Genomic DNA, 26,329 nt, shown 5'->3' on the forward strand with positions numbered 1-26,329 from the left:
TATACAGAAAGATGCCAGAAACATCATGAAGGGTCCCACCCACCCTGCTCATGGACTGTCTGTCCCACTCCCATCAGGGAGGAGGTTATGTAGCATCCACACCAGGACCACCAGACTCAAAAACAGTTACTTTCCACAAGCAGCAAGTCTGATCAACACCTCCACCCACTAACCCACCCCTCCACACCTCCAACCACCACTATTTTATCATTTCCTGTCAGAGTCACCTTATGTACAGACACTCCTGTGCCTAGTGTCACTTTATGGACATAATATCAATCTGTGTAGTGCTTTTTTAAAATTATTATTGTGTTCTTTATCTTATTATGTTTTTTCTGCTGTATCGGATCCAGAGTAACAATTATTTTATTGTACTGGAAATGACATTAAACAATCTTGAATTGGAACAATTAAGACAGGTACATGGATAAAAAAATTTACAACAGGGATTCCCAACCATTAACCATGGGCACCCTGTTCAGTATGGGCAGATGTACTGAATGGCATGTTTCTGCGCTGTTTTATACCAGGAATATTTAACATCCTGCCCTTTCCACCTTCCCCAGTCCATCTCTACATTTACACAGAGCGCTGTCACAGGAGAACAGCATCCATCATCAGGGACCCCACACCCAGGTCATGCTCTCTTCTCACTGCTGCCATCAGGAAGGAGATACTGGAGCCTCAGAACCCACACCACCGGGTTCAGGAATATTTATTACCCCTCAACCATCAGATTCCTGAACCAGAGGGGATAATTTCACTCAACGTCACTTGACCCATCAACCAATGGACTCACTGTCAAGGATTATTCATCTCATGTTTTCGGTTGATTGCTTACTTATTTATCTGTTTATTTTTATTTATTATTATAATTTCTTTATTTCTATTTTTATATTTACAGTTTGTTGACTTTTACACATTGCTTGTTTGCCCATCCTGTTGTGTGTGGTTTTTCATTGATTCCATTGTGTTTCTTTGTATTTACTGTGAATATCCACTGGAAAATGAATCTCAGGGTTGTGTAAGGTGACGTATAATACTTTGGTAATAAATTTACTTTGAACTTTCACACTGACAGGCTGTTTCCCTACTGAGGGAATGGTGGACTCCCAGTAAAGACAAACACAGACATACCTGTGATAATTTCATAGAGGTGCAGGCCCCGCCACTGCTGGGTCCGACTGTCAAACACCAGCGGGCCCTGACAATAGGCCCTGCACTCCTTTTCCGCCTGCCAGAACTGACTCAGGGCCTCTTCAAGCGCAGTGATGGCCAGACCGTACTCCTCCTCCTCAAAGTGCTTCAGCCCCCTGTTAAAGGCCTCCTGCCAATGAAGCAGCCATGGGACAGCTCACACAGAACTTCAACTGCACCCTCCGCACCCATACCCCCACCCTCACCCCACCGTGCCAAAACCAGCAGTCCCCCACACCCACCACCGGTGATTGCTGTTCACTGACCAACACCGACATTGCTGGGACCCCTGACCCCACTGTGACCTCTGACCCTGACCTCACCAGGATCCTGAAGACTGGGGGACCACTTGGTCAAGCATCTCAGCTCCAACTGCAGAAATCAGGATTTCCCAGTGGCCAATCACTTTAATTCCAATCCCCACTCCCATTCTGACATGTCACACCATGGCTTCCTCTACTTCCACGACACAGGCCATACACCAGTTCCACTCGCTCCGTCCATCGGGAAGGCAATGCCAGTGGCCCACTGGTTGCCTGTCAATGCACAGTGTCCCAGCCTGGTACAGCCCAGTCAAGAGAACAATGATTCCTTGGGTGACATCTTCCAGATAGTCAATCACTTCAGCTTTGCTATGTCTCCCACTTACTGTTAACATTTTAATTGTTTTGAAACTGTTGAGCCCTGTGACTAAGAGTCTGCAGTTCAATTGAGCGAGCTAGCACTCTACTGTCCTAAGAAAGCTCCAGGAGACAAATGTGAGCACGAGGAGAAGCTCAGAGATGAGACAAAGGACCATAACTGACAATATTTCTCACTGATTAAAACATCAAGTAAAATTGAAACATCAAGGCAAATGCAGAGGACAGCAAGCCGCTGTCCTTGGGAGGGGCCACTGGTTCCGGTCACGGTCCTCGGAGGGGTCGCTGGTTCGAGTCACTGTCCTTGGGAGGGGCCACTAGTTCGAGTCACTGTCCTGGGAGGGGCTGCTGGCTGGGCTACTGCCCTTGGGAGTGGCCACTGGATCGAGTCAAAGCCCTTGGAGGATCGCAATGATCACGGAGATGCTATCGAAATTCTGAGATTTATGGATTGGACCAGTTTAAACTAACTGTAGTTCACAACCTCTTTCAGGTCTGTGTTTTTATCTTCTTCAGTTCTCACCCTTTCTTTCTTGTTGCAGCTTGGAGCGCTGAGAGTTTGGAGTTTGATGTTCTTGTTCTCCCTCCTTGTGGGTGATCTGTTAGTTTTCGTGCAAGGGAGGGGTTTGCAAGTTTTTCTTTTTCTTTTCATGCAGGGTGTGATTGATGTCTTTCGTTCAACTACTTCTATGGTTTCCTGTATTTTGTGGCTATCTGGGGAAGACAAATCTCAGGGTTGTATTCTGCATGCATACTTTGAAAATAAGGTGAACCTTTGAACCTGGAACCCCCATCACTAGACATCCAGCTACCTACACACCGGCCCACTGGATGGCAGATTCCCAGAAGGCAGGGACTGACAATCTCCACCGTCCCTAGCCCCAGCACACCCTACCATGTACGGTCGTATCTCCCGGTCGGCGAAGTGGCTCTCCTGGACGCCCTCCATCTGCCTGTAGCGCTCAAGGCTCTGCCTCATCTCCACGTGCTCGGGGTTGGCCAAGAAGAAGGTGTGGGCAGCAGCTGCTGCCTTGTCCAGTTCACCCAGCTGGAAGAGACACATAGTGCATTACCCACATTTACACTTGCAAATTTCTAGGAATACCATGGAAAGCATTTTTAAAAACCAATAGAAGGCAGCTGAAAGTCATTAAGGCAAAGATGGAATACGAAAAGTAAGCTAGCCAATAATATTAAAGAGGATACCAAAAGTTTCTTCACATAGTGTACATAAAGTGTGAAAGAGAGCCGAGAGTGGATACCAGATCACTGGAAAACCATACTGGAGAGGTAGTAATGGGGGACAACAATATGGCTGATGAACTGAATAAGTGTTTTGCATCAGTCTTCAATTTGGAAGACACTAGCAGTATGGTAGAATTTCCAGGAGTCAGGGAGCACGAAGTATGTGAAGTTACCATAACTAGACAAAATGTTCTTGGGAAACTGAAAGGTCTGAAGGTAGATAAGTCACCCAGACCAGATGGTGTACCCCCCAGAATTCTGAAAGAGGTGGCTGAAGAGATTGTGGAGACATTAGTAATGATCTTTCTAGAATCACAAGATTCTGGAATGGTTCCAAAAAGACTAGAAAATTGCATATGTCACTCCACTCTTCAGAAAGGGATAGAGACAGAAAAAAGGAAATTAATGGCAGGTTAGTCTGACCTCAATGGTTGGGAAGATTGTGGAGTCAATTGTTAAGGATGTTGTGGTTTCGTGGTACTTGGAAGCACATGTTAAAATAGGCTGTAGTCAGCATGGTCTCCTCAAGGGAAAATCTTGCCTGACAAATCTTCTTTGAAGAAATAACAAACGGGAAAGACAAAGGAGAATTGGTTGATGTTGTGTACTTGGATTTTCAGAAGTCCTTTGACGAGGTTCCACACACAAGGCTGCTGAACAAGCTACGAGCCCAAGGTATTACAGGAAATATCCTACCATAGATTGGCAGGAGGCAAAGAGTGGGAATAAAGGGAGCCTTTTCTGGCTGGCTGCCAGAGACCAGTGGTGTTCCACAGGGGTTTGTGTTGGATCCCATTCTTTTTATCTTACATGGTGTTGATTTGGATGATGGAACTCATGGCTTTGTTGCAAAGATTGCAGACAATATGAAGATGGGTGGAGGGGCAGGTAATTTGAGGAAGTAGAGAGGCTACAAGAGTACTTAGACAGATTAGGAGAATGGGCAAAGAAATAGCAGATGGAATACAGTGTCGGGAAGTGTATGGCCATGGAGCTGGTGGAGGAAATGAAAGGGTTGATTATCTTCTAAATGGAGAGAAAATACAAAAAACTGAGGCACAACAGGACTTGGGAGTCCTTGTGTAGAATTCCCTGAAGGTTAACTTGCAGGTTGAGCCTGTGGTGAGGAAAGCAAATGCAATGTCAGCATACATTTCAAGAGGACTAGGATATAAAAGCAGGGATTTAATGTTGAGACTTTATAAAGCACTGGTGAGGTCTCACTTGGAGTATTGTGAGCAGGTTCGGGCTCCTTATCTTAGAAAGGATGTGCTGAAACTGGAAAATGTTCAAAGGAGGTTCATGAAGATGATTTCAGGATTGAATGGCTTGTCATATGAAGAGCGTTGGTGGCTCTGGGCCTGTATTCACCAGAATTCAGAAGAATGAGGGGTGACCTTATTGAAACCCATCGAATGTTGAAAGGCCTTGATAGAGTGGATGTGGAGAGGATGTTTCCTCCGGTGGGAGAGTGTAGGTCCTGTGGCCGACCCTATTAACAATAAGTACTCCATTTTGAATACTGTTGGGCGGCGGGGGGAGCCTACACTCACTGAAGAGGATGGCAGCAGTGATACGGGACTCTATAGTCGGGGGACAGATAGGCGATTCTGTGGATGTAAAAAGGAAACACAGACGGTTCTTTGTCTCTCAGGTGCCAGGGTTGGTGATGATTCTGAATGTGTACACAATATCTGGAAAAGGGAGAGTGAGCAGCCAGAAGCCATGGTACATATTGGTACCAATGACATAGGAAGAAAAAGGGAGGAGGTCCTGAAAAAAGAACACAGGGAGTTAGGAAGGAAGCTGAGAAGCAGGACCTCAAGGGTAGTAATCTCAGGATTGCTGCCTGTGCCATGCGGCAGTGAGGGTAGGAATAGAGTGAGGTGGCAGATAAATGCGTGGCTGAAGAATTGGAGCAGGGCGCAGGGATTCAGATTTCTGGAGAATTGGGACTTGTTCTGGGGCAGGTGGGACCTGTACAAAAGCGACAGGTTGCACTTGAATCCGAGGGGAACCAATATTCTTGCAGGCAGGTTTTGTAGAGCTGTTGGGAGTAGTTTAAACTAATATGACAGTGGGGTGGGAACCAGTATGATAGAGCTGAGGGTGAGCCAGCAGGTTTACAAGTAGATGATGGGTGTACCATGAATGTAAGGAAGGACAAGGCAATGACTGGGAACAAATGCAGACAGAGCAAAGAGTTCAATTGTACCACGGAGGCAAAATTCAGAAAGGGCGAAGAATGTAGGACTGATGGTGCTGTGTTTGAATGTGCGTAGCATTCCGAATAAGATGGACGAACTCGTGACGCAACTAGAGATTAGTTGGAACAACGTTATGGGTATCACTGATTGTGGCTGAACTAAGGCCACAGTTGGGAAATTAACATCAAAGGATGTACTTTGTATTGACAGGAAAGCATAGGTGGCGGTGTGGCTCTGTTGGTAAGAGATGGAAACTGCTCACAACACGACAAGAGAAGGAATTACATCTTTAGAAAGAGGTGACATAGGTCAGAGAATGTTGAATCTTTGTGGGCGGAATTAAGAAACTGCAAGGGTAAAAAATAACATTATAGGAATCATATATAGACTTCCAAATAGTAGCCAAGATGTGGGGTTGAGATTGCAGAAAGAGCTGGAAAGGGTAATGACACAATTGTAATGGGGGACTTCAATATGCAAGGGGGTTGGAAAAATCAAGTTGGTGTCAGATCACAAGAGAGGGAACTTGTTGAATGCCCATGAGATGGCTTTTTAGAGCAGCTTGTGCTTGAGCTTATTCAGAGAAAGGCTATCTTAGATTGAGTGTTGTGTAGTAACCCAGATCTTATTTGGAAGTTTATCATAAAGGGATCCTTAGGAGACAGTGATCATAATATGATTGAATTCATACTGCAGTTTAAGAGGGAGAAGCATAAATTAGATGTATCAGTATCACAATGGAATAAAGGGAATTACAGAGGGATGAAAGAGGGACTTGTCCTGCTGGATTGGAGGAGGATACAGGTGGAGGTGACAGCAGAGCAGAGATGGCTGAAGTTTCTGGGAATACTTCACAAGGTGCAGGATAGATATGTCCCACAGAAGAAGTTGTTCTCAAATGGCAGAACTAGGCAACCGTGGTTGACAAGGGAAAATAAGGACTGCATAAAATCCAAGAAAAGGGTATATAAGGTAGCAAAAATCAGTGGGAGTTGGATGATTGGGAAGCTTTTAAAATCCAACAAAAGGCTACTAAAAATCTATAAGAAGGGAAAAGATGAAACATGAGGGCAGACCAGTCAGTAACAGAAAGTAGGATACCAAAAGTTTTTATAGTTTATATAACGAGTAAATGGGAGGTGAGAGTTGATATTGGACCACTGGAAAATGATGCTGGGGAGGTAGTAATGGAGGACAAAGAAATGGCAGATGAACTTAATGGGTACTTTGCACCTGTCTTCACTGTGGAAGACACTAGCAGTGTGCCAGAGGTCCGTGAGTGTCAGGGAGCAGGAGTGAGTGACATTGCTATTACAAAGGAAAATGTACTCGGCAAACTCAAAGGTGTTAAAGTAGGAAAGTCACCTGGGCCAGATGGACTACATTCCAGGGTCCTGAGAGAGGTTGCTGAAGAGATAATGGATGCATTGGTCATGATCTTTCAAGAATCACTTGATTCTGGCATGGTCCTGGAGGATTGGAAGATTGCAAATGTCACTCCAGTCTTTAAGAAGAGAGGAATGCAAAAGAAAGGAAATTATAGGTCAGTTAGCCTAACCTCAGTGGTTGTGGAAGTGTTGGAGTCTATTATTAAGAATGAGGTTTTGGGGTTCTTGGAGACTAATGATAAAAATAAGTTAAAGTTAGTATGGTTTCTGTAAAGGGAAATCTTGCCTGACGAATCTTTTATAGAGTTCTTCGAGGCAGTAACAAGCAGGCTGGACAAAGGAGAAGTAGTGGATATCATTTAATTGGATTTTCAGAAGGCATTTGATAAGTGCCACACATGAGGCTGCTTAACAAGATAAATTCCCATGGCATTACAGGATAGATACTGGCATGGATAGAGGAATGGCTGACAGGCAGGGGATAGTGAGTGGGAATAAAAGGGGCCTTTTCTGGTTGGCTGCCAGTGACTAGTGGTGTTCCTCAGGGGTCAGTATTGGGACCGCTACCTTTCACATTGTTTATCAATGATTTAGATAATGGAATTGATGGCTTTGTGGCAAAGTTTGCAGATGATATGAAGATAGGTGGAGGGGTAGGTAGTGCTGAGGAAGCAATGTGCTTATAGCAGGACTTAGACAAATTGGAAGAATGGGCAAAAAAAGTGTCAAATGGAATACAGTGTTGGGAAATGTACGATAACGTATTTTGGTAAAAGGAACAACAGTGTAGACCATTCTCTAAATGGGGAGAAGATACAAACATCAGAGGTGCAGAGGGCCTTAGGAGTCCTCATTCAAGACTCCCAGAAGGTTAATTTACTGGTTGAGACTGTGGTAAAGAAGGCAAATGCAATGTTGGCATTTATTTCAAGGTGAATTAAAAATAAAAGCAAGGAGTTAATGCTGGGCCTTTACAAGACACTGGTCAGGCCGCACTTGGAGTATTGTCAACAGTTTTGGGCCTCGTATCTCAGAAAGGATGTGTTGTCATTGGAGAGAGTCCAGAGGAGGTTCATGAGGATGATTCTGGAATGAAAGGGTTAACACATGAGGAGCATTTGGCAGCTTTGGGGCTGTACTCACTGGAATTTAGAAGAATACGTGGAGATCTCATTGAAACCTACCAAATGTTGAAAGGACTAGATAGGGTAGATGTGGAGAGGATATTTCCTTTGCTGGGGGTATCCAGAACTAGAGGGCACAGCCTCAAACCTGAGGGACATGGTGGAGGAACAGAGCAACTCAATGGGCTGAATGGCCTAATTCTGCTCCTATGTCTTATGGTCTTAAGACCTCAGAATACACGGGCGTCCTTTTAGAATGGAGATGAGGAGGAATTTTTTTTAATCCAGAGGGTAGTGAATCTGTGGAATTCGCTGACACTGGAGGCCAGTTTTTATGTATATTTAGGGCAGAAGTTGAAGGGCAGAACGGGATACAGGGAGTAGCAGGAGATTGGGGCTGAGAAGGAAAATGGATCAGCCATGATGAAATAGTGGCAGAGCCTCGACTGGCCAAATGTCCAAATTCTGATGGTCCTATAATATGGAGGGGCTACTGCACAGGATTAGAAAAAGCTGCAGAAAGTTGTAAACTCAGCCAGCTCCATCATGGGCACCAGTCTCCCCAGCATCCAGGACATCTTCAAATGGTATATAAATCTATCATACTGTAATGTTATTGTTTTGTTACTATGGGTCACACTGTACTTCTGCAAACAACAGATTTCATGAAACGTGCCAGTGATATGGAACCTGATTCTGATTCTGGACTCACTGCTGGAAACACCTTTCAGCCTGTTGAGTCCTGCTAGCCCACAGTAATTCCACCAATCTCACTATTTCCCTCTGACCCAATCTCTTTACCACATCCAGAATCCCTCCAGTTCTTCCAGAACCCTGTGACGTAGGAGCAGAAATCACACCACTTGGCCCATCGAGTCTACTCTGCTATGGGTGGTGGGCGCCTCAGTAGTGTAGCAGTTAGCACGGTGCGGAGTTCAGAGTTCAATTCCGGCGTTGACTGCGGATCCTCCCCACGGAATGTGAGGGTTTTCACCAACAGTAGAAAGACAGAGCAGGTAGGTTACCTGACTGTAAATTCTCCCATGATTCCTTTCAGGTTAGAATGGGTGTCGCCTGGGTTACTGGCCTACTCCCTGATTCCTGGGATGGCAGGACTTTCATATGATGAAAGACTGGATCGCCTAGGCTTATACTCATTAGAATTTAGAAGATTGAGGGGGGATCTTATTGAAACATATAAAATCCTAAAGGGATTGGACAGGCTAGATGCAGGAAGATTGTTCTCGATGTTGGGGAAGTCCAGAACGAGGGGTCACAGTTTGAGGATAAAAGGGAAGCCTTTTAGGACCGAGATTAGGAAAAACTTCTTCACACAGAGAGTGGTGAATCTGTGGAATTCTCTGCCACAGGAAACAGTTGAGGCCAGTTCATTGGCTATATTTAAGAGGGAGTTAGATATGGCCCTTATGGCTAAAGGAATCGGGGGGTATGGAGGGAAGGCTGGTACAGGGTTCTGAGTTGGATGATCAGCCATGATCATACTGAATGGCGGTGCAGGCTCGAAGGGCCAAATGGCCTACTCCTGCACCTATTTTCTATGTTTCTATATCGCTAAATAAATAGAGGCAGATACATTTGGGACATTGAAAGACTCTTTGATAGCCTTATGGATGATAGAAAAATGGAGGGCTTTGGGAGAGGGAACGGTTAGACTGATCTTGGAGTAAGTTAGAGGTCAGTACAATATCGTGAGCGGAAAGGCCCGTACTGTGCTGCAGTGTTCGGTGTTCTGTTCAGTGGAGAAACAGGGAAGGCTGATGAGGCTGGCTGTTGCTGTGGCATCTTCACTCCCCAGACAGGGCAACAACAGAAAGACACCCTCACAGCACCTGCACCCTGCTAACCAACATGATGAACCTTCAGATGAATGGTTCATAGTTTAAAGTAAATGTATTATCAAAGTGTATATATATATACTGTACACATCACCGAATACAACCCCAAGAACATACACAGTAAATACAAAGAGAAAACACAAAATAGTAATAATAATAAGCAAAAATACTGAGAACATGAGATGGACAGTCCTTGAAAGTGAGTCCATAGGTTGTGGGAGCAGTTCAGTGATGGGGTGAGTGAAGTTATCCCCCCGGTTCAAGACCCTGATGGTTGAGGGGTAATAACTGTTCCTATACAGCTCTTCCAGATGGCAGCAGTGAGAAGAGAGCATGGCCTGGGTGGTGGGGGTCCCTGACGATGGACGCTGCTTTCCTACGACAATGCTCCATGTGCTGAATGGTGGGGAGGGCTTCACCCATGATGGATTAAGCCGTATCCCCTACGATTTTCCATACAAGTGCACTGGCGTTTCCATACCAGGCAGTGACACAGCCAGTCACACAACTATAAAGTTTGTCAAAGTTTTAGATGACATCACATATCCTCAACAACCTCTAAGGAAGTAGAGCCAGTTTTAACTGAAGTTCCCCACACCACTTCTCTTGTTTGTAAAAGCGAGTTGCTCTTGGCCGGGAAGATTGAGAAGTGATAAACATTTGCTCTGCTCCAGCCCACACAGTAGTACGTGCTCATTCACACTGCAGGAATGCGAGACGTACCAGCAAACTTCTGGAATACAGGATGCAGCTCGTCTCTCAGCAGCCCAGACACGGCTGCATCCACACACAAACGCAAGCGCGTACACACACACACAAACACACACACACACCGCACACACACACAAACACATACACACACACAAACACACACACACACCCACCGCACACACACACACACACCCACCACACACACACAAACACACACATCCACACACCCACCCACACAAACACACACACACACACAAAAACACACCCACACACACACACCACACACACCCACACACCCACCCACACACACACACAAACACACACCCACACCACACACACACACACATCCACACACACCCACCCACACACACACACAAACACACACCACACACACACACACACACACCCCCACACACACAAACAAATGCTGAGCATTTTGACAGACTTTGTGGAGGGGCAGGTAGTGTTGAAGAAGCACGGTATCTGCAGAAGGACAGACAGATAGGGAGAATGGGCAAAGAAAGGGCAGACGGAATACAGTGTCAGGAAGTGTACGGTCATGCACTTTGGTAGAAGAAATGAAAGCATAGTCTATTTACTAGATGGAGTGAAAATTCAAAAATCTGAGGTGCAAAGGCAAATGCGATGTTAGCATCTATTTCGAATATCACAAGATCACACAAGATCACAAGACAAAGGAGCATCGATTCTGCTCTGCTATTCCACCATGAGCTAAACTATTCTCGCATCTAGTTCCAATTTCCCGCTTTTTCCCTATATCCCTTGATACCCTGACTAATTAGATACCTATCAATCTCCTCCTTAAACCCGCTCAATGATCGGGCCTCCACAGCTGTATGTGGCAACGAATTCCATAAATCCACGACCCTCTGGCTAAAAAAATTTCTCCTCATCTCTGTTTTAAATGGGTACCCCCTAATTCTAAGACTGTGGACTCTTGTCCTGGACTCACCCACCAAGGGAAACAGCCTTTCCACATCTACTCTGTCCAACCCTTTCAACATTCGAAATGTTTCTATGAGATTCCCTCTCATTCTTCTACACTCTAATGAATACAGTCCAAGAGCCGACAAACGCTCCTCATATGTTAGCCCCTGCATTCCAGAAACCATCCTCGTAAATCTTCTCTGAACTCTCTCCAACATCAGTACATCCCTTCTAAGATAGGGACCCAAAACTGCACACAGTATTCCAAATGAGGTCTCACCAGTGCCCCATAGAGCCTCATTAATGCCTCCTCACTCTTATATACTATTCCTCTTGAAATGAATGCCAACATAGCATTCACTTTCCTTACTGCCAATCCAACCTGGTGGTTAACCTTTAGGGTATCCTGCCTGAGGGCGCCCCCCCCAAAGTCCCTTTGCACTCCCAATTTTTGAATTTTCTCCCCACCTAAATAATAATCTGCCCAATTATTTCTTTTTCCAAAATGTATAACCGTACATTTCTCAACATTGTATCTCATCACCCACTCTCCTAAACTGACCAAGTCTCTCTGCAACCTTTCCGTTTCTTCAACACTTCCTGCTCCTCCACCTATCTTGGTGTCATCCGCAAACTTAGCCACAAAACCACTTAATCCATGATTTAAATCATCAATATACATTGTTAAAAGAAGTGACCCCAATACCGACCCCTGCGGAACACCACTAGTAACCGACAACCAATCAGAATGGGATCCCTTTATTCCCACCCTTTGCTTTCTGCCTATCAGCCAATGCTCCACCCATTCCAATATTTTTCGTTATTCTATGGGCTCTCATCTTATTAAGAAGCCTCTTATGCAGCACCTTATCGAAAGCCTTTTGAAAATCCAAATATTCAACATCCACAGCCTCTCCCTTGTCAATCTTATTTGCGATTACCTCAAAAAATTCCAATAGGTTGGTGAGGCAGAATCTTCCCTTCATGAAACCACACTGAGTTGGGCCTATCTTGTCATGCACCTCGAGGTATTTCATAACTTCGTCCTTGAGGATCGACTCCAATAACTTTCCAACTACCAATGTCAGACTAATAGGTCTGTAATTTTCTTTTTGCTGCCTCCCTCCTTTCTTAAACAGCGGAACTACATTTGTGACCTTCCAGTCCTCTGAAACCATGCCAGAGTCTATTGATTCCTGGAAGATCATTTCTAATGCCTCCACAATCTACAAAGCCACCTCCTTCAGAACCCATGGGTGCACCTCATCTGGTCCGGGAGACTTACCTATTCTTAGTCCATTTAGCTTCCCAAGTACTTTCTCTCTAGTAATCTTGACTGTAGCTAATTCTATTCCCTGAGACCTCTGGCTATCAGGTATGTTGCTAATGTCTTCCACTGTGAAGAAAATACTCACTTAGTTTCTCTGTCATCTCTTTGTTACCCATTATAATTTCTCCAGCATCATTTTCAATCGGTCTTATATCTACCCGTGTCACTCTTTTACTCTTCATATATTTAAAAAAACTCCTAGTATCCTTTTTTATGTTAATTGCCAACTTCCTTTCATAATTCATCTTTTCTTTCCTAATGACTTTCTTAGTTTCCTTCTGTAAGTTTTTAAAAGTCATCCAGTCTGTTTTCCCACTAATTTTTGCTTCCTTGTATGCCGTCTCTTTTGCTTTTATTTTAGCCTTAACCTCTCTTGTTAGGCACATTCATGCCATTTTTCCACTCATGATTTTCTTTTTTCTTGGAATATATTTTTCCTGCACTTTCCTTATTTCTTGTAGGAATTTCTTCCAATTCTGCTCTACTGTCCCTCTATCTAGCTTACTTTTCCACTCGACTTGGGCCAGTTCCTCTCAATGCCACTGTAATTTCCTTTGTTCCACTGAAATATCGATACACCTGATACCAGCTTCTCCTTTTCAAATTTGAAACGGAACTCAATCATATTATGATCACTACTTCCAAGGGGTTTCACTACCTCCAGCTCCCTAATCGCCTCAGGTTCGTTACACAGCACCCAATCCAAAACAGCCGGTCCCCTGGTGGGCTTGTGGTCAAGCTGCTCCAAAAAGCCATCCCGTAGGCATTCTACAAACTCCCTCTCCTGAGATCCAGTACCTTCCTGACTTTCCCAATTCACTTGCATATTAAAATTCCCATAATTATCTTGACATTTTCCTTCTGACACGCTTTTTCTATTTTCAGCTGTAACTTGTAGTGCACATCCTGGCTGCTGTTTATATATAAACTGAATATAAAAGCAAGGATTATTCCCAAGGCTCTGTAAGGCATCCATCAGACTGCACGTGGAGTATTGTGAGCAGTTTTGGTCCCCTTATCTAAGAAAAGGTGTGCTGGCATTGGAGAGGGTCCAGAGGAAGTTCATGAGAATGATTCTGGGAATGGAAGGGTTAACATATGAAACGTATTTGATGCCTCTGGGCCTATACTCGCTGGAGTTTAGAAGAATAAGGGGGATCTGACTGAAACCTATCGAATGTTGATAAGCCTCAATAGAGTGGATGTGGAGAGGATGTTCCCTATAGTGGGGGGGGTGGGGGTGGTCTAGGCCAGAGGACACAGTCTTCGAATAGAGGGACATCCATTTAGAACAGGGATGAGAAGGAATTGCTTTAGCCAGAGAGCGGTGAATTGGGGAATTGTGGCTGTGGAGGCAAAATTGCTGGGTATATTTTAAAGCAGAGGTTGATCATTTCTTACAGCTTAAAGTTATGGGGAGGAAGGCGGGTTGAGAGGGATAGTAAATCAGCCACGATGAAGTGGCAAGCAGACTTAATGGGCCGAATGGCCTAATTCTGCACCTATGCTTGTGGTTAAGCATCTTGCCCTTAACCACGTACTTTTTTTTTTTAACTTTTGAACTACCAAGGTGCAGTATTGAGGATAAAGGGGAAGCCTTTGAGGACCGAGATTAGGAAAAACTTCTTCACACAGAGAGTGGTGAATCTGTGGAATTCTCTGCCACAGGAAACAGTTGAGGCCAGTTCATTGGCTATATTTAAGAGGGAGTTAGATAAGGCCCTTGTGGCTAAAGGGATCGGGGGTATGGGGGGAAGGCTGGTACAGGGTTCTGAGTTGGATGATCAGCCATGATCATACTGAATGGCAGTGCAGGCTCGAAGGGCCGAATGGCCTACTCCCGCACCTATTTGCTATGTTTCTATGTATTGCACATTCGGTCGGTTAAACTCCATCTGCCATTTCTCCACCCATATCTGCAACTGATCTATATCCCACTGTACTTCTACCACCTTCAAATACTCCTGTGGTTGGGGAGGGGGTAATATACTGGAGGGGTGCAGCACTGTTTGCAAAACTGGTTCAGTTATTACCCCTCCACCATCAGGCTCTTGAACCAAAGGGGTTAACTTCACTTGCTCCATCACTGAAATGCTCCTACAACCTATCGACTCACTTTCAAGGACTCATCTCATCTACTCAATATTTATTGTTTATTTATTTATTAATATTTTTCTTTTTATATTGCACAGTGGTTGGACGCCCAAGTTGGCACGGTTCTGTTAATGGTTATTACTCTATTATGGATTTACTGAGTGTGCCCACAAGAAAATGAATCTCAGGGTTGTATGGTGACATATATATACTTTGATAATAAATCTACTTTCAACATTGAAAACACTCTCTTTGTATGACAAGACCATGATATACTGAAGCAGAACTTGGCCTATTGTACTGACAGAGCGGTACCAGCAGGATTTTCCGTCACCAGCTAGACAGACTGGGAGCAGTTTCTACACAGGGAAACTTCTCCTACCCGATGGCAGGTGTCTGTTGGAGCCCTCATGCATCACTGACGAAGGTCCTCAGTCCGAAACCTGGCCAACTACTGCTGCATTGACGGAGACTTTCCTTTCGGCCTGAGGCGAGATGTGAGATCTTCACTACCCAGTGTTCCCACCCGTCAGCCCAGTGACTGAAACCGCCCACACCTCCCTGCAGCAAGGCATGGACAGTCCTTACGCACAGACATGAGAAGACTCACAACACAACTGTCCATAAAAACTACGCCATTCAGTCCATCGAGTCAGTTCTGTCATTCCATCATGGCTGATTTATTATCTCTCTCAACCCCATTCTCCTCTCTTTTCTCAATAACCCTTGATGCCATCACTAATCAAGAACCAATCAACCTCTGCTTTAAATACACGCAATGACCTGGCCTCCACAGCCGTCCGTGGCAATAAATAACAGACTCTCCACCCTCTGGCTAAAGAAATTCCTTCTCACCTCTGTTCGAAATGGACATCCTTCTATTCTGAGGGTGTTCCCTCTGGTCGTAGACTCCCTCACTATAAGAAACATCCTCTCCACACTCACTCTACCTAGGCCTTCCAATATTTGATAGGTTTCAATGACGTCCCTCCTCATTCTTCTAAACTCCAGAGTGTACAGGCCCAGAGCCATCAAATGTTCCCCATACGTTAACCCGTTCTTTCCCAGAATCATTCTCGTGAACTTCCTCTGGACCCTCTCCAACCTTTTTTTAGATAAGCGGCGCAGAACTGCTCTCAATACTCCAAGTGAGGTCTGACCAATGCTTCAGAAAGCCTCAGCATTGCATCCATGTTTTAATGTTCTATAGAAGATGAGATAAGGGAGAGGACAGAGCCAGCCTCAGCCATGCTTTGCTTCACACACTGCCCACTGCCTCCACTCTCTCTGGGTCTCCTGGATGGGCAGGGGCCTATGCTGGAAGGAGGGGCGGGCAGTTAACTTGGACAAAACACCCACTGCCTCCCTCGGCCTGGTGGTGGAGCTGACCGACAAGGAGACCTCTCACTGATACCACCTTCACTATAACCCCCCTCCTCCATAACAGCCCCACGCAGCAGTGTTTTGGCTCAAATTCTGGTTGCTGTAGCAACAGCGAGATTCTTATGTAATTCCTAAAGAATTCAAGTCTGCCACGGTCCAATGGAAAAGTTTTCACAATCCACATTCCAGAGTTAGAGGGGGCGAGTTAACCCTTTCCAGCCTGCTCAAATCTAGGCATCCAACCCACACTTGTCAACACTGTCTCCTTACCTGTCCCCCAACAGGTCAGACTCTCTGAACAGCCAAGTAGTGGTGCGGAAAGCCTCGCTCCCACCCTTTTCCACTCCGTCCATTAGTGTGGGAGTGTAGAGATGTTTCCCCCTCCAAGGTTAACCACGAAGGGAATCTATTGACTCCAGGAATGAAAGTGTTAACTTATGAGGAGCATTTCATGGCTCTGAGTCTATAGTCACTGGAGTTTAGAAGAATGAGAGGGACGTCGATGAAACCTGTGAATACTGAAAGGTCTGGCTAGAGTGGATGTGGAGAGGATGTTTCCTATAGTGGGAGAGTCTGGGACCAGAGGGCACAGATAGAGTGGATGTGGAGAGGATGTTTCCTATAGTGGGGGAGTCTGGGACCAGAGGACACAGATAGAGTGGATGTGGAGAGGATGTTTCCTATAGTGGAGGAGTCTGGAACCAGAGGACACAGCTGGAGTAGATGTGGAGAGGATGTTTCCTATAGTGGGGGAGTCTGGGACCAGAGGACACAGATAGAGTGGATGTGGATGTGGAGAGGATGTTTCCTATAGAGGGGAGTCTAGGACCAGAGGACACAGATAGAGTGGATGTGGAGAAGATGTTTCCTATAGTAGGGGAGTCTAGGACCAGAGGGCAAAGGTGGAGTGGATGTGGACAGAATGTTTCCTATAGTGGGGGAGTCTGGAACCAGAGGGCACGGATAGAGTGGATGTGGAGAGAATGTTTCCTATAGTGGGAGAGTCTGGGACCAGAGGGCACAGATAGAGTGGATGTGGAGAGGATGTTTCCTATAGTGGGGGAGTCTGGGACCGGAGGGCACAGGTAGAGTGGATGTGGAGAGGATGTTTCCTATAGTGGGAGAGTCTGGGACCAGAGGGCACAGATAGAGTGGGTGTGGAGAGGATGTTTCCTATAGTGGGGGAGTCTAAGACCAGAGGACACAGATAGAGTCGATGTGGAGAGGATGTTTCCTATAGTGGGAGAGTCTAGGACCAGAAGGCACAGCCTCAGAGCAGAAGGGCGTCCACTTAGAACAGGGACAAGGAGGAATTTCTTTAGCCAGACGGTGGTGGAATTGTGGAATTCATTGCCACAGTCAGTTGTGGAGGCCAAGTCATTGAGGGTACTTAAAGTGGAGGTTGCTAGATTCTTGATTAGTCAGGGCATCAAAGGCTATGGGAAAGAAAGCGGGAGAGTGGAGTGAACAGCGGGGCAGACTTGATAGGCCGAATGGCCTAGTTCTGTTCTTATGTCTCATAGAATTGAACTTACTGTAGAACATAGATTAGAGCACAGGACAGGCTCCCAGGCCATCAATGTTGCACAGATCTTTTAACCTACTCCAAGATTAATCTAACCTTTCCCTCCCACGTAACCCTCCAATTTTCTATCTTCTACAGTATGTGCTGTCTAAGTGCCTCTCAAATATCGTTAAAGTTTCTGCCTTTACCACCACTCCTAGCAGGGTGCTCCAGTCACCCACCACTGTAAAATCTTACCCCTGACATCCCCACTGTACTTTCCTCCAATCAGCCTAAAATGATGCCCCCTCATGTTCGCCATGTCCTCCCTGGGAAAAGTACCTGACTTTCCACTCAATCTATGCCTCTTATTCCGTACACCTCAATCAAGTCACCTCTCATCCTTTTTCACTCCAAAGAGAAAAACCCTAACTCACTCAGCCTATACTCATAAAACATGCTTTCTAACCCAGGCAACATCCTAGAAAATCTCTCCTGCATCCATATCCCATCCTTCCTATACAGAGTCTATGAACATCATTGCTTAGGGTCCTGAAGACAAAACTGTTCTCTGCCCAAGCTCTGAGCCAGAAGTCATTTGCTTATAGCACCAGTAGTTTCCGTTAGATGTCTGTGCCTGGAGGAACAGCTGTCCCGGTGGCTCTGATTGCCACCGTCACAATTTCAACCACTAGGTGTATGTACAGAGAAAGGTGCCGGAAGAGGGCCAGTAACATCATGAAGGATCCCACCTACCCTGTTCACGGACGGTTTATCCCACTCCCATCAAATACCCCTCATTCTTCTAAACTCCAGCAAGAACAAGCCCAGGGACCAGAGCCATCAAACACTCCTCGTACATTAACCCTTTCATTTCCATGAACCTCCTCTAAATCCTCTCCAGTGCCAACCCATCTTTTCTCAAAACATTAAAAATTTTTAAATGTTAGCTCTTTTCTTAAATAAATCTGTACCTGTGAACTGAATTTGATTTTTACAACCTTAAGTTACATCTACTAATCACTGCTTGGTACGGAAACTGCACTGCAGTGGAAATGAACGTTTGACAACGTGAGTCACAACTACCCAACGTATAAATAAGTACTGCAAGAAGAGAGCAGTAGCAAGGTACTGTACATGGGGTCATTGTCCGTTCAGAAATTGGATGGTAAAGGGCAGGAAGCTGCTCCTGAAACACTGAGTGTGTGGCTTCAGGCTCCTGTACCACCTTCTTGATGGTGGTATTGAGAAGAGGGCAGGCCAGGTGATGGGCTCCTCAGTGGTGGATACTTGATGGTAGCACTGAGAAGAGGGCAGGCCAGGTGATGGGCTCCTCAGTGATGGATGCCGGTTTGAGGCATCACCTTTTGAAGTGTACTCGATGCCGGGGAGGCTGGTGCCCATGATGGAGCCGAATGAGTTTACAACTTTCCACAGATTTTTCCGATCCCGTGCAGTGGCCCCTCCATACCAGACAGAATGTTCTCCACCGTACACTTGCAGAAATTTGTTAAAGACTTTTTTTGACATACCAAATCCCTCAAACTCCTAATGACACGTAGCCAGTGGTGCACCTTCTTTGCGATTGCATCAATATGTTTGGACAGACCTTGGACAGATCTTCTGGGATGTTGATACATTACCCCTCACCTTCACTCAAAGGGCACAGTTTACGACAGCTGCGTAACTTCCCAACATGCACACATCTGTGATGTGGAAGGTCAGAGCTGTGAGATGCAGAGGGTTCTGGGTGCTTGGACAACTAGAATATGGGTGCATCCAACTAGTGAGCATCACTTAGCAACACACACAAAATGCTGGAGGAGCTCAGCAGGTCAGGCAGCATCTGTGGAAATGAACAAACAGTCAATGTTTTGGCCTGAGACCCGTTTTCAGAACTGGAAAGCAAGGGGGAAGATGTCAGAATGAGAAGGTGGTGCGGAAAGGGGGAGGAGGACAAGCTAGAATCTGATAGGTGGGTGGGGAGGGAGAATAAAGTAAGAAGCTGGCAGTTGATAGGTGGAAGAGGTAAAGGGCTGGAGAAGAAGGAATCTGATAGGAGAGTGGACCATGGGAGAAAGGGAAGGAGGAGGGGCACTGGGGAAGGTGATAGGCAGATGAGGAGCAAAGGTAGTCAGAGTGGTGAATTGAAGGAGGAGGAAGGGGTAAGGGGGACAGGTAAAGAAAGTTTAAGAATCCATATTTATGCCATCAGATTCAAGGGTACTTAGACAGAAATATAAGGTGTTGTTCCTCCAACCTGAGAGTGGCCTCATCATGATAGAAAAGAGGCTATGGACTGACATACTGGAATGGGAACGGAGATTGGAATTTCAATGGTTGGCCATCATGAAACAGATGGTGCACAGGTGCTTGGCAAAGGGGTCCCCCAGTCTATGTAGGGTCTCATCAACGTAGAGGAGGCTACATTGGGAACACTGGATGCAGATGAACGGGCTCAGCCCGGAACATTGACTGTTCATTGCTCTGCAGACAGGCTGCTGAGCTGCAGCATTGTGTGTGTCGCTCGGGATTTGCAGAATCTGCTGTGTCGGGACATTATACTGGTATAACACGTGGCATTAATGAGATCAAATGTGGAGTATTGTGTATACCATTTATTCACTGTGTTAAGGTCTGCAGTCCTTCCCTCTCCCACTGTGAAGAACATGATCTGATATTTCTTTAGCAGGAGCTAAGGAACGCTCGCAGAAGGCCAAACGGAAGCGTGTTAAATCACTCAAGCACTGAGAGAGTCAGACAGGAACAGCATCTCATCAGATTTCTGAATGGAATATGAATCCATCTATGTTACCTCACTTTTTTCTCTTTATTTTGCTCTTTTTACACTGCTTATTGAATTTGATTGTTTAATATATTTATTGTATTTTATTGACAGGCCCTTCCACCTATCTAACCCTTAGCTTAATCACAGGACAATTTACAATGACCAATTAACCTTTGAACTGTGGGAGGAAACCAGGAAACCCATGTGGTCACCGGGAGAAAATACAAACTTTCTTACAGAAGATGTGGGAATTGAACTCCAAACTCAGACACCCTGAGCTGTAACAGCGTTGTGCTAACCGCTTTGCCTCTGTATCTTTTTTGTTCTGTACTGCTGTCACATATTTCACAACAAACACTCGCTTCTGATAATAGACTGGATTTGCATTCTGCTCCTGAGGCAAGAGGCAGTCACCCACACAATCTGTGCGGCAGATAGTGCACACTCTACCAGTAGCCTGGTCCGTGAAAGGACATCGTGTGGAGTTCTCAACATCACAGCCATTCAGCACAAGCCTCACATTCTTACCTTCCGGCTTCTCAGAAACCATGCCACCTCTGGAAATAAAAGCTCCTCTGGCCAACTTCACATCAAAGGAAAGTGGTATGCAGACATTCTAAACAGATCCCACTGTGGGGACCGCAGCAATGCCCGATCCAAGGGCCTATATCCGAAAGACATGGTGAATGGGTCCTTTGAAAGACTGGGCACACGATCAGCAGCTGTTCACGTGCCTGCTGAGCAGCATTTTCCTCCACAGGAATTTGGGAATCAAACACCAGCTCACTCTTTCCTCTCATTACCCGAGTATTGCCGCGGATGACAGCCTGCGAGAGAGTATGGGTACCACGCTAGCATAGTGGTCAGTGTGACACTTAAAGCTGGGGGTGGAGTTTGGAGTTCGATTCCAGCGACCCCTAAAGAAAGTTTGTACATTCTCCCAGTCTGTGCGTGGGTTTCCCCTGCGTGCTCCAGTTTCCTCCCACAGTCCAAAGACGTTCCAATGAGTAGATTAATTGGTCATTGCAAATTGTCCTGTGATTAGGCTAGGGTTAAATCGGTGGGTTGCCGGGCAGTGTGGCTCATTGCCTGGAAAGACCTGTCCTGCACTCTATCGAGAAATGCTCCCTAAAGTGACTGGGGAGTCTAGGACCAGAGGGCACAGCCTCAGAAATGAGGATGTTCATTTAGTACAGAGATGAGGAGGAATTTCTTTAGCCAGAGTGTGGTGAATCTGTGGAATTCACTGCCAAAGATGGCTGAGGAGACCAAATCATTGGGTATATTCAAAATGGATGCTGATAGAGTCTTGATTAATCAGGACGTCAAAGATTACAGGGAGAAGGCAGAAGAATGGTGTTGAGAAGGATGATAAATGGGCTGAACGGCCTAATTCTGCTCCCATGTGTTTGTGGTCAGTAGAGCAGCCCAGCAGTTAGTGTAACAATTGACAGCGCCAGCCACTGGAAGATTGGGTTTCCATTCCCACCGCTGTCCTTTCTCCCAGTGACAGTGTGGGTTTCCTTCAGTTTACTCCCACATTCCAGAAAGACGCAACTGGTTAGGGTTAATGAGTTGTGGGCATGCTGTGTTGGTGCCAGACAGGTGGTTACACCTGCAGGCTGCCCCCACCAATCCCTGGAGTGTTGAAGTAAATGACAAAATTCGCCGTATTTCGATATACCTGTGACAAATAAAGCTAATTTTTAACGTGGAACCTAGAATGCGACAGCGCAGTAACAGGCCCTTCTGCCCACAATGCTGTGCTGACCTTCGCTAAGAGCAATCTAACCCTTCCCTCCCATTTTTCCATCTGTACCTGAATTCAGAGCAGGCAGGGGATAGGATATCCTGTCTCAGAACCTGCCCACCAGAGAAGTAACACCCAGGGCTATCCCTACTCCCTTTCTTGAACAAAGAAGTAACATCCCTCAAAGTTGCCTGCAAGCTGATAGGGTGGTTACACAGGCATAAAGTGTATTAGCCTTTCATTACTCAGGGGATTTGAGTTCAAGTGCCGTGAGGTAATGTAGTACTTCGATAAGATTAGTTAGACCACACTTGGAATGTTGTGTTCAGTTCTGATTGCCTCATTGTAGGAAGGATGTGAAAGCTTTAGAGAGGGTGCAGAGGAGATTCACCAGGTGCTGCCTGGATTAGAGAGGGTGCCGAGGAGATTTACCAGGGTGCTGCTTGGATTAGAGAGGGTACCAAGGAGATTTACCAGGATGCTACCTGGATTAGAGGAGGTGCAGAGGAGATTTACCAGGGTGCTGCTTGGATTAGAGAGGGTACCAAGGAGATTTACCAGGATGCTACCTGGATTAGAGGAGGTGCAGAGGAGATTTACCAGGATGTCGCCTGGATTAGAGAGGGTGCAGAGGAGTTTTACCAGGATGCTGCCTGGATTAGAGAGGGCGCCAAGGAGATTTACCAGGATGCTGCCTGGATTAGAGAGGGTGCCGAGGAGATTCACCAGGATGCTGCCTGGATTAGAGAGCATGGTTTATGAGTATAGGTTAGGTGAGTTGGGGATTTTCTCAGAGCAGGAGGTGGCAACTCACACAAAGGGCACACATAAAACACACAGCAGGCTGGGCAGCATCTATGGAAGAGGGTAAATAGACGATATTCTGGGCCAAGACCCTTCATCAGGATGAGAGGTGATTGATAGAGCTGTAAAAGATGATAAAATACTGCACATCCAGAGACATTTTCCCTGGGTGGAACAAGCAGGTGTAGTTTTAAGGTGATAGGAGGAAAGTATGGGGGGACAGGGAGCTGTCAGAGGTAAATTCTTTACAGTGGAGTGGTGGGTATGTGGACACACTGCCCGGGGTTGGTGGTAGACGTGGGTACATTATGGGCATTTGTTAAACAAAATATGCATTTATATAGAAACCATAGAAATTACAGCACAGAAACAGGCCTTTTGGCCCTTCTTGGCTGTGCTGAACCATTTTCTGCCTAGTCCCACTGACCTGCACATGGACCATATCCCTCCATACACCTCCCATCCATGTATCTGTCCAATTTATTCTTAAATGTTACAAAAGAACCCGCATTTACCACCTCGTCTGGCAGCTCATTCCACACTCCCACCACTCTCCGTGTGAAGAAGCCCCCCCTAATGTTCCCTTTAAACTTTCCCCCCTCACCCTTAACCCCTGTCCTCTGGTTTTTTTCTCCCCTTGCCTCAGTGGAAAAAGCCTGCTTGCATTCACTCTATCTATACCCATCATAATTTTATATACCTCTATCAAATCTCCCCTCATTCTTCTACGCTCCAGGGAATAAAGTCCTAACCTATTCAACCTTTCTCTGTAACTGAGTTTCTCAAGTCCCGGCAACATCCTTGTAAACCTTCCCTGCACTCTTTCAACCTTATTTATATCCTTCCTGTAATATGGTGACCAAAACTGAACACAATACTCCAGATTCGGCCTCACCAATGCCTTATACAACCTCATCATAACATTCCAGCTCTTATACTCAATACTTTGATTAATAAAGGCCAATGTACCAAAAGCTCTCTTTACGACCCTATCTACCTGTGACGACACTTTTAGGGAATTTTGTATCTGTATTCCCAGATCCCTCTGTTCCACTGCACTCCTCAGTGCCTTACCATTAACCCTGTATGTTCTACCTTGGTTTGTCCTTCCAACGTGCAGTACCTCACACTTGTCAGTATTAAACTCCATCTGCCATTTTTCAGCCCATTTTTCCAGCTGGTCCAAGTCCCTCTGCAGGCTCTGAAAACCTTCCTCACTGTCTACTACACCTCCAATCTTTGTATCATCAGCAAACTTGCTGATCCAATTTACCACATTATCATCCAGATCATTGATATAGATGACAAATAACAATGGACCCAGCACTGATCCCTGTGGCACACCACTAGTCACAGGCCTCCACTCAGAGAAGCAATTCTCTACCACCACTCTCCGGCTTCTTCCATCGAGCCAATGTCTAATCCAATTTACCACCTCTCCATGTATACCTAGCGACTGAATTTTCCTAACTAATCTCCCATGCGGGACCTTGTCAAAGGCCTTACTGACGTCCATGTGGACAATATCCACTGCCTTCCCTTCATCCACTTTCCTGGTAACCTCCTCGAAAAACTCCAACAGATTGGTCAAACATGACCTACCACGCACAAAGCCATGTTGACTCTCCCTAATAAGCCCCTGTCTATCCAAATGCTTGTAGATTCTGTCTCTTAGTACTCCCTCCAATAACTTACCTACTACTGACGTTAAACTCACCGGCCTATAATTTCCCGGATTACTTTTCGATCCTTTTTTAAACAATGGAACAACATGAGCCACTCTCCAATCCTCCGGCACTTCACCCGTAGACAGCGACATTTTAAATATTTCTGCCAGGGCCCCCGCAATTTCAACACTAGTCTCCTTCAAGGTCCGAGGGAACACTCTGTCAGGTCCCGGGGATTTATCCACTTTAATTTTCCTCAAGACAGCAAGGACCTCCTCCTTTTCAATCTGTACAGTTTCCATGGTCTCACGACTTGATTCCCTCAATTCCATAGATTTCATGCCAGCTTCCTTAGTAAATACAGACGCAAAAAACCTATTTAAGATCTCCCCCATTTCCTTTGGTTCCGCACAAAGCCGAACACTCTGATCTTCAAGAGGACCGATTTTATCCCATACAATCCTTTTGCTCTTAATATACTTGTAAAAGCTCTTTGGATTATCCTTCACTTTGACTGCCAAGGCAACCTCATGTCTTCTTTTAGCCCTCCTGATTTCTTTCTTAAGTATTTTCTTGCACTTCTTATACTCCTCAAGCACCTGATTTACCCCCTGTTTCCTATACATTTCATACAACTCCCTCTTCTTATCAGAGTTGCAATATCCCTTGAGAACCAAGGTTCCTTATTCCTATTCAATTTGCCTTTAATCCTGACAGGAACATACAAACTCTGCACTCTCAAAATTTCCCCTTTGAAGGCTTCCCACCGACCAATCACATCTTTGCCAGAGAACAACCTGTCCCAATCCACGCTTTTTAGATCCTTTCTCATTTCTTCAAATTTGGCCTTCTTCCAGTTCAAAACCTCAACCCTCGGACCAGATCTATCCTTGTCCATGATCAAATTGAAACTAATGGTGTTATGATCACTGGAACCAAAGTGCTCTCCTACACAGACTTCCGTCACTTGCCCTAATTCATTACCTAACAGGAGATCCAATATAGGCATATAGATGATGGAAACGTTCAGTGTTATGCAGGAGGGAAGGGTTAGATTGATGTTAGAGTAGGTGAGAAGGTCAGTAAGACACAAAGGGCCTGCACTGTGCTGTAATGTTCGATGTCGAATCCAACCTTCTGGAACTATGCACGTGGCCAGTGAGGACTCTGTATGTGACCAACCACCTTTACGGCCCACCCGTCTGCCACTTGCTTGCAAAATCAAAGACACCTCAGCCAGATGCAGGAATACCTCCCTTGAGCATATGATCAGAGCCAAGCCTTGGGCGCTGTGGCCAAGCCCGATGCTGGGCTGCACAAGGCCACTGTGATCGCTAGCCAAGAGCAGCACACATCTGAGGGACACTAAAGAAACTTTGATTACGTTTCTAACTCGGTCTGTGAGTTTTCAAACACGGTCTGTCTGATATTTGAAAGGAATGATTACTGACTGCAGGCATTTGCACTCTTAGGTAATTTTTTCCACCAGGAAGTACACTTACAGGTAACTCTCAGAATGGGTCACAGAGACATTCGATTTCGTAACAGCACAAGACATAGGAGGTGGTTTAGGCCATTCAGCCCATCAAGTCTGCTGTGCCATTCCCTGATACCCGATTTAGAATCAAAATCAGGTTTAGTATCACTGGCAAATGTCATATTGTTTATTTATCCCTCTCAACCCCATTCTCC

The 26,329-nt window shown here is 45.6% G+C and overlaps 1 protein-coding gene across 2 annotated transcripts in view; it reads right to left on the bottom strand.

Annotated features, from left to right (window-relative positions):
- The window catches only part of p3h2 (prolyl 3-hydroxylase 2), a 114,023-nt gene that overhangs the window by 45,213 nt on the left and 42,481 nt on the right, over positions 1-26,329 (bottom strand). For both annotated transcript variants that reach the window (XM_063045246.1, XM_063045247.1), the window contains exons 2-3: positions 2,734-2,886; positions 1,138-1,327 (exon numbers count right to left, since the gene is read on the bottom strand). In XM_063045246.1, the coding sequence (XP_062901316.1) occupies positions 1,138-1,327; positions 2,734-2,886 (343 nt within the window). The remainder of the gene's footprint in view (positions 1-1,137; positions 1,328-2,733; positions 2,887-26,329) is intronic.

This window comes from Mobula hypostoma, chromosome 4, assembly GCF_963921235.1.
Source record: "Mobula hypostoma chromosome 4, sMobHyp1.1, whole genome shotgun sequence".
Lineage (NCBI taxonomy): Eukaryota > Metazoa > Chordata > Chondrichthyes > Myliobatiformes > Myliobatidae > Mobula > Mobula hypostoma.